At 36.2% G+C, this 16,907-nt stretch overlaps 1 protein-coding gene across 1 annotated transcript in view; it reads left to right on the top strand.

Annotated features, from left to right (window-relative positions):
- The window catches only part of Rttn (rotatin), a 117,614-nt gene that overhangs the window by 17,972 nt on the left and 82,735 nt on the right, over positions 1 to 16,907 (top strand). Inside the window, exons 11-16 of the mRNA XM_051202025.1 lie at positions 1,003 to 1,173; positions 10,523 to 10,735; positions 12,072 to 12,184; positions 13,438 to 13,564; positions 15,080 to 15,205; positions 15,650 to 15,766. Of these exons, the coding sequence (XP_051057982.1) occupies positions 1,003 to 1,173; positions 10,523 to 10,735; positions 12,072 to 12,184; positions 13,438 to 13,564; positions 15,080 to 15,205; positions 15,650 to 15,766 (867 nt within the window). The remainder of the gene's footprint in view (positions 1 to 1,002; positions 1,174 to 10,522; positions 10,736 to 12,071; positions 12,185 to 13,437; positions 13,565 to 15,079; positions 15,206 to 15,649; positions 15,767 to 16,907) is intronic.

The raw sequence follows: 16,907 nt of genomic DNA, 5'->3' as shown, positions 1-16,907 counted from the left end.
ATGTCCAGCTCCTACTGTTGTCCTTCATTTTTGTTTCATTTCAATCTCTGTGATACTTTCATCATAGCTCACTGGCAAGCAGTCCTTTTTTGTCTTCGTGTCTCATTGCTTCTAAATTCCCAAGTAATTTGCAATGAGTATCCGGTGTCCTTAATCTGCAGGTGATTTTCCACATCAGTTCTCATGTATACTGTGTTGGGAGTAAGACTTCTAGTGTATTCTGTCATTTCTCTCCTGTTCTTTCCTATGGAAGCTGTCTTGTCATGAACCCAGGTAGTTAGAGAGCATGTCAACTATACCTAGAATATATTTAGGTCTATTTTGTCATGATTTGGCAAGTCAGTTTATTTATGCTTTATAATCTTCCTTATATGTTTATATATATACCTTTCATATAAAAGATGCTATGTCCTGGTTAACTGGTAAGTTACATAGAAATTTATAATGGCAAAATATTTCCCTCTTGAAACAACATTACTACTTGAGAAGAAAGTTGATATAATTTGACTATTGTTTTTTTAGTTAGTTGGCTTCTGTTTTATTATTTAATACATTTGGATCAATTTGAGGATATATATGTTAAATTACTTCCTCTATCCCGTTATTTGCCATTTTATTCAGCACATATTCAGACACACATTTGAAGCAAGGTCCATATGAATGTGTGCACCAGTTTGGAAAATTAGGCAATGGAAAAAGGGAGGAGTTTATAGTCCATTAAGCTTTTATATTTTATTGCTTTTGTTATTATTTGTAAGGATTTTTCATTAAATAATCAAGAGCTGGTAGCATGTCTTTACAAATAAATGTTAATGCATTTGTCATTCTTTTGCACTTTTTAGTATCATCAGATGTTGGTTATTTTTGTTGAGTGGGCATAAATTTTTGTGTTGAATTGTTAATAATAGTATTTTAACAATAATATTTGTTTTCAATGAAATTTGTATATTTACATGCAAGATTGCTTCTTTTGTTTAGTTTTGCTTGTTTGAATGTTTTCAGAAAGAGAAATTGCTCCAAGTATTGGGGTCCCTTGGAGAAACCATGTGTTACCGTAAAACCAGCTTTAGCTTGGAGCAAGCAGAGGCTCTACTAGTACATCACAGGATGGCCTTCGTCAGCATTGCACTTTTCACAGTTCGACTCTTGCAAACCCTACTCCCTGTTGAAAAGGTAAGGGAGATAAGGCTGGGTGCTTGCACTTAACATTGAAAATAAGTGGCTATTTAATGGTGTGAAGGTGTTTTGCTTTAGAATATTTTCAGAATATATGTGGTATAGCACCGCATCCTGCCTGGTCCAACCCTGGGAACCTGACTGGGGTGATGAGAGAATGAAAATAGCACACAGACCCATGGGCAGAAAAGCTGGGATCAGGTGGGCCATGTGCCTGCAGCACTCAGAAACTAAGTGTATTTATTTTATACATCTGAATCAAGGACATGGGTTTATTGTGTGCAGCTGAACAAGGAGGTAAGTTTAGCTAATCTTGCTAGGAGGTCTCTGTCTTAATTACTTAGTTCTGTTGTTGTGAGGAGATATCATGACTAAGGCAGCTTATTCAAGAAAGCATTTATTTCACAGCTTGCTGATGGTTTCAGAGGGTAAGTCCATGACCATTATGTCAGGGAGCAGGGCAGACAGGGAGCAGGGCTCCATGGCAACGGAGCTTTAGCTGAGATCCACCAGCAGCAGAAGAGAGGAAGAGAGACAGAGATACTGTGTATCTCAGAGACAGACACTGAACTGGGCATAGCGTAGCATTTTGACCCCTCACACCCAACTCCCAGTGACACAATTCCTCCCACAAGGCCACACCTTCTAATTCTGCCTAAACAGTCCACCAACTGGGAGCCAAACAAATAAATGAACCTGTGGGGACCATTCTCTTTAGACCACCACAGTCTCTGTAGGGGACTAAGATCTGGGCAGGTTGGCTGGAATGCAGGAACTATTTCAGTGTAGGCAGATCAATGGTGACTATAAAGTGATCCCAAACTTGTGGAACTCTGAAAATGTGAAGAACCCTTACAGTTTGGGAGATGTGTACAATCCATTTAGACAGACAGTTCACAAGGAAAACACTGCCAGCAAAATCTCCATCAGAGTACTAAAATATAACTTCAAAATAGAAGCATAACTACTGCCTCTTCTGTATTCTACCTGTTCCATATTTTATACCTAGCACTTAAGACATTCGATCTCTCTTGCTCTCTGTCTCTTTTCTTCCTTCCTTCCCACCTTCCACCTTTTCTTTGCACACTTATCTTAGACCTACACAATCTGGTCCCGGAAAGCTGATTGGTGTGACAAAGGACAGACACACAGACACATATACAGACAAGCTGGGATTGGGTGTGCTCTCCGCTGTAATAGAGGCACCGACACCAATAGCCATCCTGAAACTCAGTGTGAGCAGGTGGTTTATTGTATACAGCTGAACAAGAAAGGCAGTTCAGCTAGTCTGAGTAGGAGATCTGTCTGTAGGGGGCAGGCTCAGGCTGTAGTCATCCAAGAGGAAGCTGTGGGTTTCTAGTTTCTGCACACTGGTCAGTCTTTCCTAAATTCTCATACTTGGATTGGAGGAAGGCTTTGCCAGTTCCCTGGGCCTGACTGGGGAAGGCTTTGCCATTCTCATGGGTCAGAGACATTGAGGTCCTTAACATGGTTGTGCCCCAGTCAACAATACACATTAACCCAGGACTTCATCCCCTCCTTACCCATTTACACATGGCTTCCTCTACTCTCCACAATATCATGATTTTATGGGAGACAGAGAAAGTGACTAGTACCTTGAACTTGAATTTGGCAAATCATTTGTTAGAAAGGGATTTTTAAATTGTTTTTGCATATGTTAAATTTATTTGAGTTTTCTGCACTTGGATGTTCATTTAATCAACATTTAATTTATTGCCTATGGCTAGTAGTATTAGAAACTGGATATAGAATTGGTTAGAATTGGTCTCAGAACTGAGTTTTATCTAAAGCTTGCTATTATCTAATATATATTTACATGTTTGACTTGCCTGAGTACATTAAAAAAGATTTATTTATTCATGTGTGAGTGTTTTATCTGTATGTGTATATTCATATCCCCTGGACTAGAAGTTAGAGATGGTTATGAGTTACCATGTAGATGCTAGGAATTGAACCTTGGTCCTCTGTAAGAACAGCAAGTTTTCTTGTCCAGTGAACCATCTCTTCATTTCTTTAATAAGTTTGGGGTCACATGAAGGGCAGTGATCATGTCTTCAATCCTAATTAATTTTACTCTATGATTTTTAATTCTAATAAGCATATAGCAAGCCTTATAAATACCTCATGTATGTAGAGAGACATACACATATATGTATGCCTATTTAATTGATAGACGGTTTAACTGAATGGTTGTCATTACAAATATACCCATGCTCTCATCTCTGCAAGGGAGTAGTATAGCTCTTGATGCTTATTGTTCCTGGCAAGGTTAGCTGCTGTTTCTGTACAGCCAGTTAGAATTTGTTACTTAGGCCTGTTCCCAAAATTCCTTGGCACATGTAATACATAGTTTCCAGCCTTTCAGAAATTATATCCTGGTTAGCATATGTTAATGTCATCTATTTTCTCTTGCTTGTACTTTTCAAAATAGGTAAGCAGTGCCTTAGCATCAGGGGTTGATCAGGTTTGTTCCTTAATATTGTTCTTTTTTTTTTTTTTTACTTGCTCTGTACTCTCAGTTGCATTCTACCTTAATACTATCTGTGATTTAGTTACTTATTTTTGGTGATACACATATATCTTGAAGGTTTTCTTTGGTTGCTTCCTTTAACCAGCAGTATAGTTACTTGATATTTTGTCAGCTTACCAAAAGAATTTTTTTTTAAAAAAAATGTATATTTTGTAGTAGTAAATATCCTGATGTTTAGGGACTAGAGAGATGGTTCAGGGCTTAAGAGCCCTTGCTGCTTTTGCAGAGGACCTGAGTTCACATTTCAGCACCAGTGCTGGGCAGCTCACAAGCACCTGTAACTTAGCTCCAAAGTTATAGGATTTTGTGGGTACCCACATTTGTGAGTGTTTACATGTCACACAGACACACAGATAAAAAATGAACCCAATTGTTTGATTCCAATGGCTAATATTTAGCTCTTTGTTTTAATATCTAAGCTATGTTGATGCTTTAGGCTAATTATATGAATTCAGGTGTTAGTATGTCTTTTGAAAGTTCTTTATGTGATTGATATATTCTTTTACAAAGCTACTTTTCTACCCTCGATATTATTAAGCTTTCTTCTGTTCTAGTCTTTAGTGTTTTTTGAAAATCTACTTTTCTGTCTTACCTAGTCCTTCCTTTCTGAAAATTTGGTCTTTGTTTTAGATTATAAAATAATCTCTCAGAGAACATTTTAATATAGAAAGAAGGATAAGAATTTACTTATGATTTCAAATTAGTTTGAGGTTTTTCTTTTTTCCTTTATTATTAAATTGAGAGTATCTATAAGAATTATGCTTTTATGATTCTTTATTATCTAATACACATTTCCACTTAAGAAGCACTTCATAAATTTTAATGGGTACTAATATTTTACCATAAAAATGTTCCATAATTTATAAAGGCATTCTTTTGGAAATTAAATTTTTTTAAAATGTTGTAGGGAGTTAACATTATGATAAGTATATATCTACATGTGTTTACTCATATTGGATTAAGTCTGTATTGTATTACTGGATCAAAATGAGCATAAGAAACATGTTTCCTATGCAGTTGTGCAAGTTTTATCATTTTTATGGGAGAATAGGTGAAAAAAAATAGTACATGGAAAATATAATTGTGATTTATGGAGAAATTATTAAAAAGAAGTACTTTTGAGAAGTTGAAAAGGTTGAAAGTGTTTTAGCTGATATTTCTTTTATTTATGGCTAAACACTACTTCTGAAATAATGAAGTATGATAACTTAATTAGACCATTTAAAATATTTTTTTTTGGAGTCAAAATCCTATAAAATTGTATAAAGACTTTGTTCTTAGGCAACTTTTTGTTTTAGTGTTAACATATGTTCAGCCAATCATATAGTTGATTGTCTTTTGAGCTTTATCAATGTTGCTGCTTGTTGAAGCACCTTATTAATTTTTTTTGTTGTTATTGTTCTTTTTTGAGACAGTGTTTCTCTGTGGTCTTGGAGGCTGTCCTGGAACTCAGTCTGTAGACCAGACTGGCCTCGAACTCACAGAGATCCGCCTGCCTCTGCCTCCGAAGTGTTGGGATTAAAGGCAACTTGTTAATTTTTAATTGCAAAGCAAATAAAATATTTCATGTATGTTTAATGGGTTTTCATAGGCTTAAATATGATTTACAGATTGTATTAAGTACATATTTTTTATATGTCTGTTTCACTTTATAACACTTATTATTGTGTGTGTGTACTTATTATTGTACTTATTACTGTGGGTTCATGTGCCACAGTAAGTCAGGATACTACTTATGGGAGTTGGCTCTCTCCTCTGCAGTGTGTGTGGGTCCTAAGAATTGAACTCAGGTAGACAGGCACGGTGACAGGTACCTTTGTGTACTGAGCTATTTTAGTGGCCCTGACTATTTTAAAATGTAAGGTTATTTCTCTAAATTTGACTGTTAATGGCAAAATGTTACACATCATTCATGTATAGCTCTGGCCTACTTTAATGAAAATGTGTCAGTTAATGCATTAACAGTAACCTCAGAGGACACCAACATGCATCAATATCCCATCTGGAAACCTAACCAAAGCAACATCTGCTTGGATTAGTTTAACCAAGAGGAAATCTAAATTTGAATTCTCTGTTTGTCTTTCTGTGCCCTCTGCCTGTCTGTGGTTTGTAGTTACTGGCCTATTTTTCTATGACCTGTCCATTGTTGGTGTTGTTGCCTGTGAGTTATGCCCGTGTCTGTGTCAGATGTCTCTGTGTATGCATGTGCATGTGTGTATCTGTGTCTGATGTTTGAAATGCATGCCCTAACAAAGGGCTTTGCTCTGTATTTATTGAATACTACAGGAAAGCAGAGCATGAGAAAGGAATAAGAATTCTTTACAGAAATCTTTAACAGAATTTTACAAGAAAATAAGTTACTGACCCCGAATAGCACTCAGCAATGCAAACAGTTGTTATCAAGCTATATCCACAGATTGCGTTTGATGTTTCTAAAAAGTATTTGTTTTACGGTTACTTCTAACCAATTGGCTGCCCTCAGCAAATGATTACCACAACACACATACACATATACATTATTCTGGGTCAGAACATGTAAGAGTGTGAACTTAAGACTAAGACTGCATTTAGCTTAGCTTCTACAAACTGATTACATGGCAAATACAAGGCATAGTAAGGTGGTTCCTTGATCAAGGCAGGTTAAACTTAAACAGGCTGAGTACACAGTAGGAAAGCAGGTTAAGTATACAATAAGATAGCAGGTTAAGTTCACAGTCTTAACTGATCTCGAAGTACAATGTATTTCCACAGAATGCGTAGGAGAAATCATGGCAGCCAGAGGACTACTTCCTGTGCCTTTTCCTTAATTATTAACCATTTTTAGTTTTGTTCCTAGAATTTTGTGGAGAATATAGTATTGATTCTATTTACTAGTAATACTGAACACACATAATATATTGCCAGGTCATTTTGGAAAAATAAAAATTTACATTTAAAACACACATTTTACTTTGTGAAAAATTAAAATGTAGAACCCTAATACTGACCTTGACTTTCATGACTTTCATGAACTATCCTATTTGTGATTCTTAAAGCCTTAGATTAATTCCATTTCCAGATAAGACCTATCAGTAACCTGAACTGTAAACTTGTTTATATGTATGTGTGTGTATAGAGTGTATATAATATGTCCAGTATCCTTTTGTTTTCTGTTCTTGTTGAGCATAGATATTTTCATTGTTTTTTCTTTGTTTTTCTGAAGATAAATCAATATGTGTAATTTTTGGTATTACATTTGTGTTTTTAACTTACAACTTCACTAGATCAATTTTAGACAGTGCAGGAAATTGTAATTAACGTATTTATAGGTTGTTATATTTTCTTTAATTAACCTAGTACTTTAAAATGGCATCTAAACAGAAGTCCTCTTTCATCACTCCTCATGTCTCCATTGTGTATAAACATGAAGTTTTGCTGCCCTCTGCCTGTGAGCAGCCACCAACAACTGCAAGGAGATTTGAGCCCTGAAACTTGTCATGTCACACAGGTTTTCCTTTGAATACAATAGGTTTTGATTGTGAATGACTTTGAAGAGTATTTATATTTGGTTAAAATGTTGATTATCAAAAATATTTTAGTTGTGTGAACTAAGTTGGGAAATAAAATGAAGGTTACTTCATTTAGGTGAGAGAGAGAGAGAGAGAGGACTTGAGTTGAACCCAGTGTCCTCTGATCTGTATTATTGGTTTCTCTATTTTCACCTTTGTATTTTACCCTGTATTCTTTGCAGACTTGTCTCAGTACTTGCTCGCATCCTGTCAAGGGCTTCCATTTGTGAGCAAGTCCTTAAGGAAAATCAAAGCATTAAATGACCTGGTACATCTTTGCCCATCTCCACTTCTCGCACTATCTGTATCAGTCTACTTGGAGCTTGTGTACTTACTGTTTTCCTTTTCTGTGACTGCTTTCCCCAAGATATCTATTTCCTGACTGGCCCGGTTCCTTTATTGTGCAGGAACATCTGGGAAGAGGGAGCCTTAGTTGAATTGCCTCCATCAGAATATCCCATGGGAAGTTTGAGGGTCATGTTCTTGATTGATGATGGTTGTGGGAAAGCCTGGTGTGAAGTGGACCATGCCATCTTTGGGCAGGTGGTGCTGGGGTATATAGAGAAGAAACTAAGCAAGCCATGGAAAGCAAGCTAGTTTCCATGTTTCTGTGGAGAAGCCTTGTTTCTCTGTGGTCTCTGCTTCAGTTCCTGTCTTCAGGTTCTTGGCTTGAGTTCCTGTCTGGGTTTTCTTTGGTGATGGTTTGTAACTAGTAAGCCAAGTAAACCCTTTTCTCTCTAAATTGGATTTGGTCATGGCGTTTATCACAGCAACAGGAAGAACATTAGGACACTGTGATGTCACCTTACCGAGAGGTTATACTGCTTCATAGTAGTAGTGCTCCCCTTAGCCATTCCACAGCACTTTTCTCTTTTCCATCCTGGTTTACAAATTTTTCTATTAGTATTCCTAGCTATATCTGACATCACTTGAATGCATTATTTACACTCAGTTCACAAGGTCAGAAATTTTGTTTTGTTTCTGTTGTGTTTCCAGGATCTGATACAGTGCTCACTGTTGTATTTTTAAAAAGTGACTCAACAGAGAAGGATGCCATATACCAGAGTTCAAGGGGAGGTTTTTTTTTTTTTTTTTTTTATTAAGTGAAAAGGATCATAAAAAGGTGAAAGGGTAGGGGAGGAAACCAGCCTCCAGGGAAAGAGGAAAGAGAGGCAGAGGCAGAGGAGGCACAGAGAGAGAGAGAGAGGAGATAGATGATAGATGATAGATAGATAGGTAGGTAGGTAGGTAGGTAGATAGGAATAGACAGACAGAGGGGGAGAGAGAGAGAGGTAGAAGGTGGGCAGGGCCCTTTTTAAGAGGGAACATATTGAATAGGCACAGGTGGTGCTCTTAGTGGCAACAACTGAGGGTGTATCTTGTCAGAACTCCAAAGGCAGGCCAGTAAAATGCCTAAATACTAATACTCACCATGCACAGGAGCAGAGGGGAGGCTCAGTTAATATACTTTGAGTGAATTGTTGGTGAGCAGGTATGTGGTTTTTCTTTCTCAGTAGGAGAGTTACAAAACAGTGGATGTTCTCTTGATTTTTTAATAGCTGCTTTCTTGAGCATCTAAACTTTCCAGTAGTTTTAACATAAAATTGGATTCCATTTTTGATCTTCATTTTCTATTTGTCAAGTCTTTTCAGGGCATCATTGTAGTTGTTGTTTTTACTCTTTTATTCTTTGTTCTCTTTATTCTTTTGGTCTGTTGGGGACTGTCATGGATCTCCCAAGTAAAGCACACACGGAGTCTAATGAATGTCCTGCTTTAGCTTGGCTTATTTCTAGTCAGCTTTTCTTAAATTATTCCATCTACCCTTTGCCTCTGGGCTTTTGCCTTTTTCTATTTCTGTGTGTCTTGCCTTCACTTTTACTCTATTGCTGGCTGGTTGGGTGGCTGGGTGGCTGGGTGGCTGGCCCCTAGTGTCCTCCTCTCCTGATCTCTTACTCCTTCTTCTCTTGCTCCTCTCTTTGCAGATTTCCCCTCCTATTCCCTCTGCCTGCCAGCCCTGTCTACTCCTCGATCCTGCCTACCTATTGGTCATTTAGCTTTTTATTAAACCATCAGGTGTTTTAGATAGGCAAAGTAACATAGCTTCATAGTTAAACAAATGCAATATAAAGGAATGCAACACATCTTTGCATCATTTAACAAATGTTCCACAGCATAAACAACTAGCACACGTTAAAATAATTTTTCACAACACATTGTTGCTTAGTTGATGAAGCATTTATCTAAATTGTTCTATTATTACTGAAATCTTGGGAGTCAGTTATTGGGACAAAAACCTGATAGATCAAGAAAGCAGCAGAGGCATGACCAGATGTCCCCCCCTTTCCGCGCTTCCCAGATGGAAAAAGGGCCTTCGTACTCTTACTGGTGCCTCTCTATTGTATTGTTTTCTGGGTCTTCCAAAATCTCTATGACTAATTCTCATCAGCTAGTCATTGACTCCACCCCTGATTCAAGAGTAATTTTATTAACAGTCTTATATTATCAGAGTACAATCAAATATCCCCCAACAGATTGAACCATCTGTTAATATCAGACTTCATGCCATTTATGATTGTTGTTAAAATAGGATATCCATGAAATAACAATTAAATCCAGTAATAAAGACATACTACTGAATCTGTTGAATGATTTTTCTTTAGCTTTGACTTAACTACATTTCACTTCTTTAGTTGATAATTAGGATCTTACCACAAAACTAGAATCATTAAAAATCATTTCTAGTTTTAAATACATTGATTTTTGTTATAAAATATAAAGAGATGTTTGTCTTCTGTAGTTTTCTGAAACTATTTGAAATATTATGTTGAATTTTCTCTCATAAAGAGTACAAATCATTTTTTGCTTAAATAAATAAAGGTGGACTTGAATTAGTGTTGTATTGTTTCATGTGTAAAGCATGTGGCTTCATGCTTTGCTTCATAGCAGAGGTATAAACAAGGAGCAACCCTAAAGGAAGAATAATTGTGGGTGTTGATCCAGGAGGAGGAAGGTATTCAATCTCCTGGCCTGGTACAAAGAATCCCTATTTGGACTTCATACCTTTTGGGCAGAGAAATTGCATGGACTAAAACATAGAAGTAGATAATATGTTGATATATTGGGGAAGTACAATTTTCTCTTGAAAAAAAACATAGAATTTTGGTAGATAATAGAGAAACTATATTTTATAGTGTGTTTCTAACAAATCTCTTTAGAAAACATTTACCTGTTTTCTTTTTAATCAAGGCGAGTGAGTTTTTGCCGGAGTCCATGTCAGCAGCATTATTCCTTGTCTCTTTGGACATGCCCATTTCTTTGGAATATCCGGAGATTCATGATGCTGTTGTGGCATATTTGGAACAGCTGGATTCTGAAAACTACGGCACTTATAAACGAACTGCAGAGGCTGTTTATTCAATTGAATGTACCTGTAACTTCCTATCTGATGTGGGGAAAGAGGTAAAATATTTTGCAAGTATCTCAAATCTTTTTGGTGAAGGGTTTAGAAAATCTAATCTATACTGTTCCAGCTGATAGACATACAGTAAGAATGCTAGGTGTATGATACATTTTTATAAAATGGATCTATAGTCTGATTAAAATAAGTATATGATTTGCGCAAAAGCAACACAGTGTACTGAATAGTGTGTTTTCATAGAAGTAGTAGTTCAAGTTATGTTGGAACTGAGTGATTACTGATTTAATCAGAATTGTGATAGCTATGTTAATGCATGCTTAAAGACTTGTAGATAAGGTTTTGTTTTAATTTTTTATGGCAGTTATTATATATTTCATGCAGAACCTAATATTTTTGTTGCTGTTATTTGCAGTCTTGTAAGATAGTGGATTTCTTGAGATATAGTATCAAAGCAGTATTTTTTACCATTTATCTCATTTAAAAATATTATTGAAGCATAACATAATATATTGAAAGACTAGTAGATTCTAGAGATAACATGGCTTTGAGTAGAGGTATGTATAGCATCTGAGAATACCAAAATGGGTTCTGCACACAATTCTTATTCCTTTTGAAGTGTCTTTGAATCTCATGCTTATAATTTTCCTTTATTTGTTCATCATGATGTTTTTTTCTTATTTTTGCTATATTCCTTTTCTTACCACCTTCCCCTGTACTGGGGATGGACTCTTAGGCCTTATACTTGTTAGGTAAGCACTTTGCTGCTGAAGCTAAATTAAGCCTCCAGCCCTTTATGTTTACTTTTCTGTTTGATTTTATAAATTGACCAGATTGGCCTTGTTCCTATACCTGGTAATGAATACCAGGCCTTACACTTGGCCTAAGCCTCCTCAGTATCTCAGGATGAAGGCCCGAGGTACTGGCCTAGCTCATTTTTTTTTTTTTTTTGGGTCACTTCTTGAGGTCACTGGCTTCCTGTTTCTTTCTTTACAGTTTTAAATCACATCTTTAAGTGGATATTTATTTGACATTCTGTAATCTTTTGGCTGTGCATCTATAGATGCCTTCTGTTTCCAGAACTTGTGAGGATGGTATATAGGGATGGTAGGTGATAAAATACACTAGTATTTTAGTCACAGAAGTCACAAATGAGCAAAGGAAACCCAAGTAATGAATGGTCTCAGGTGGTATTTCACTACAATTTCCCCTACAGTTTGCCTTAGGTTGACATTTGTAGATTGATTCTTTGGAAAGTAGACTTAAACAAACATGAACAGGGTCTCTGAGCAGTTTAATTCCTTGAAGAGACTTAGCTAACTATGAGAATTTTATTGTAAATGAATTTCATGTTTCCTATCCCTTTTCTCTTTATTGCAGAGAGAAAAGAATCTCATAGAATTAGTGGAGCTGGCGGATCAAGCCTTGCGTAGCTTTTCCTACCATCAGCATTCTCCCATAATAAAAGAAATCATCTGCATTTGTTCAAAGATGTAATATTTCCTTTTTTAAATGTGACAAATAAGGGGTGTGTGTGTGTGTGTGTGTGTGTGTGTGTGTACTTGTGTCCATGTACATGTGTGGGCAATAACATGGATATGCCAATATAGGAATGATATGCATGAACATGGTTATATAATATATAATATAACATGTAATAATATAAATGACAATGACCTTCATGTTTCTTAGTTTAAATTGTTTTATGGATCTCACTATTAAATTGTTTAGCTGCAGTAACTAGCTAACTGCTTTATTAAAGAGTTAACTTTAACAGTGTCATGCCTGTAATGAAAATGAGCAATTGTTAAATTTGTAAGCGTTTGTAGCCATCCCTGTCAACTACTCAGACAGTTGTTAGTTTAGGTAGTCAGAGGTACTGGCTCACACTTACAGGCCCGGTGCTCAGGACACAGAAGCAGAAGATTCCATTTGGAGTTCAAAGTCAGCAAACACTCCATGGTGAGACCCACTCTCAAAAAATAAAGTCAAGACAGAAGTGATCCCCCAAGTTTAAGATTTCTTTATATAACTTTTATAAAATTATTAATTTCCTTAAATGGGTTTTTAGAAAGCATTATGAATTGGTTGATTTATTTTGAGGATACTGGAATAGATTCCTGTAATAAATTCCACAATATGACAGTTAACTTTGAATTTTAATGTAATTTTTTTTTATTAACGTGTATGGATAACATGCCATGACATATGTGTGTAGGTAGGAGAACAGATTTGTAGAATTGATTCTCCTTTTCCACTGTAGAATCTGGGGACTGATCTCACATCATCGGGTTTGTGTGATGAGCACCTCCACCCTTGAAGCTGTTTCACTGGCTCAAGTCCACAAGTTGTTTGTTTTCTATTTTTTTTTTTTTTTTTTATTGTTAAAATTTCATTCTTTTTGTATAAGAAGGCTGTGTAGCCTTGGCTAGCCTGGAACTTTGACCAAGATATCCTGGAACTTGGTAATCTGCCTACTCGTGTCCTGAGTACTGACTTGAAGGTTTGTGTCACTACACCTGGCTGCAAGTGTGAGCTTTTAAGGATGTCTTCTTTTGTTTCTTTCTCTGTTTCTTAAAAGAGAGTACTTTTTGCCTGGTAAATTCATGTCAATGTAGTTAATTAAAGGATGCTCCCACACAAAGGAACTGGAGTAGGAGGGGATCTTTTCTGACACGCTCTGTGATCTTTTGCTTAGTAACTTGCTGGCCTCAGTTATTTTGGCTTTTTTCTTTTGTTTTTCCAGTTGGAAATCTGCACAGGCCAGTCCATTACTACAGGGGGAGAGTCAGAAAGTGTTTCTCCGTATGTTGTCACACCCATGTCCACAGGTGAAGATGGAGACTTACCAGTGCTGTCTGGAGATTGTGAAGGTGGGGCTTTTCTTTTGCTTGTTTTTAGAACTAACTAGTTAATATGAGAACCAAGAGTGGATTCTCATACTACATACACCTCTAGAATTAAATTTCCTAAGAACTGTATTCCATAAGTAGATGGTAGTCATTATTACTCAGCTCTATGAAGGTTGCACTGTTAAATTTCCTTTGTCTTCCTAGTCTCACTGAACAGCTTATTAAATCTAACAACTCCTGTAAGTCTGTTTAGTTGTTGCCGTTCTTACCTCTGATCTGTTCTCACATCAGTAAAAATAATATAGTCACACAGGCATCTTTCTCTGCCCTTCTGCACCATAGGTGCATCTACTCTTGGTGTTGGTGTGTATCTTTCCATCCATGTTTTTAGAATATATGTTAACTGTATATACATGTCCTTATAAATAAAGTATATTATTGTTTGTTTTGTTAGCCTAATATAGTTTCGTACTATACAGGTTTTTGCCAAGTGCTTAGTTTATCTGAAGGATTTGAAATCTATTTAGTTAACTCATCTTTACTGTTACAAGTTGGGGTTTGCTTCCTTTTACTTAATGTTGAATATGTAAGTTGAATCTCCTTTTTACTGAACCAAATTTTTTAATCCTGAGTGCTGGATCTTTAATCCATGGTGCTCAGATGACACTAAGCCCATTTGAGATGATTTTTAAAAGCTATAATCTTGGTAGTATCATGTAGGAGACAGGCATAGGAGGCATGTAGAAGGAATTATTATACTTGTGGATGAATAGGCTGAAGCTCAGAGAATTGTGTGTATCCTAAGGAAGTGATAGCTATTTTTAAACATTAATTAAGGCTGAATCCTTAGCTCCCAAAAGTTTAGAGTATTCTTTGTGGGTTTAGGTTAATAGTTAAAAATATATATAATGTATATGCATATAAGTATGTGAGATCACATGTATATATTTTGACTTGTGAATTATTAGTTATAAGGACAGAGTAATTTCCAGTAGGGAAGGAATTGAGTTTAAGTTTGTAACTCATTATTGCATGTGTTTCCATGTTTTATATTTACATTAATTTCTATTAGTATTTCTAATCACTTCTGTTCTCTCTCACATAGTGTCTAACACAACATTTTCTGTTATAATTTGATGTTTCCTTCTCTGTAATTCATATATTTCTTCCCCAGTACTTTTTCTTTCTTTCCTTCTTTCTTTCTACTTTTTTTAAATTTTGTTTTTCTTTTTTAAGCTTCAGTAAATCAAGTCACAAATCATACACATCAGGTTAAGGTTTTAGAGTTTTGTCATGCCTTCTTATATCTGTTGATTTTTAGGGGTTGTGGTTGTTTGGTTATTTATGAAGATTTTGATCATTGGCAGAAGATTACCTAACCCACATACATTTGAACAATGAGGTAGAAAATCTTATTAGCTAAAAGAACTTTTTAATGATGTGAAAACTAAAATTGGAACTAAATTGTAGACAGAAGAGAGTTCTTTTAGAAAAATTATTGTCACTAATTTAAAAAAAATTTGTATTATTTTACAGGAATGTTTAGGTGTCCATAATGTCACTAAACCTGTATCTTCACTTTGTAGTGGAATTCATTTTCTGCTTCATCCAAAAGTTCTATATGAAATCTCTGCATTTGGTATTCAAGAGCCCAAAAATGAGGTATGATATGTTAAAAAGCTTACTCTACCAAGTCAAAGAAATGCTCCAATAAAATTGGACAGCTTCATGAGAAGCTACAAGGAAATATGTGCTTGATATATTAAGTTCTGATATCATTTACATAAAAAGAAATGTTAAAGAAAATGGATAAATCAAAGTACAGAATACACTGATATTATAGAATCAGATCAACATTTTACTTAAGATTTCCTCTTAGATGTAAGGAACTAAATAGTTGTTATTTCAGATTTATTGATAAGGGTAAAATAGCAGAAACTTAAGGGGAAAAACTCATTAGTATCAGAATATAGATGATATATGGAGAGAGGAACATTTGAAGCAAGAGAAGTTAATTTTGTACCTTTTCAGATTTGATAAGACATTGCAGGTCTGTGAGAGGACTCGGGGACATCTCATAGCATGGCTGTGTCTATTGTTGCCTAGGTGAATGCTGCTGCCAAGGCCATTATGCTGTATCTGCTTCAGGGACGATTGATGATGACAGCATTGACCTGGAACAAGTTCATCGAGTCTCTCTGTCCTGTCTTTCCAGTGTTACAGGTACTGTGTACAATTCACTTTTTATGATACCATTTGTCTTTGGCTGGCTGTCTGTCAGTGATTTAAAAGAATGCAAACAGCAGAACTGTGCATTGTGAGAAAATGAAGCAGAGCCCTGAGGGCACTGGGGAGAGCTGAGCTGAGGTGGGTGGCTTGTTTCTGCCAAAAGGTTAAACAAGGGTAGCCAGTTTTCCCGTGTAGACTTTACATATCTGGGTAGGAGGTCAAAAAGTATTAACTGTGCAAAATAGAGCTCAGCCCTTTATAAAGGGTTTAAGGCAAAGCCGGCAGTCCTTGTTAAGCAGACATTGCATAATTAACTTGCCTCATGCATTCTATTTGTGCATGAATTTAATTACAGTGATACTTTGATTAATGAGCTCCAAGGCACACAGCTTTCTTAATCAGTCCTGGGCATTGAAGGAATGAGGGAAGTTTAGGTTTCTATCTCCCTTGGATGGAAAGGTAGAGCTAGGTCTCACAAACTTATTTGCTGTGGTCCTGTTGTAAGGGTGTCAGCATGAAGAAATGAAGTAGTATCAGACCACCAGATGAGTTTCACACAAGTGGCTGGCCCCAATAACTCGAGCCATCTTTATGGCTTCAGAACAATCATGTTTTACCATACTAGCAAACATGTTTTTCCCACCCTCCAACATTACTCTCTGGCAAAGAAAAAAAAAAAAAAAAAAAGATATGTTAAATATGTTCCCCTCCCCAACTTTTACATCAAAACATCTTTAAACCAAAAGCAACACATCATTTTGCTAGCTTGGTCAAATATTGAACCCACAGGCCAGTTTGATCTATGTACTTTTTTGATTCAGGTTCCCTTTTAGATGACACTAGGCTTCGTCAAATTGGCCATTAAATCTTTCTAGGACATTTAAGAATGTGCTCTCTTTTCTCACTTTGATATTACCTGTGTTGCATTGTGTCAGTTGATGTAAAAAGTATGTAGTACAAATGGCTGTAATTCACTGGAAACAGACTGCAACATCCTATGGACAGTGGTTATGTTTACAGTGGACACAGGTTTTAGTTCTCAAAGCTCATTGGTCTAGTTTTCCACATGAAGTTCCTCTATTTCTCCTGCTTCAATCTGTTTGGAGAGGGCGAAAGATGTGTCAAGTATATTGAG

This window comes from Phodopus roborovskii, unplaced genomic scaffold, assembly GCF_943737965.1.
Source record: "Phodopus roborovskii unplaced genomic scaffold, PHOROB, whole genome shotgun sequence".
NCBI lineage: Eukaryota > Metazoa > Chordata > Mammalia > Rodentia > Cricetidae > Phodopus > Phodopus roborovskii.
This window is presented reverse-complemented; position numbering and strand designations above follow the sequence as displayed.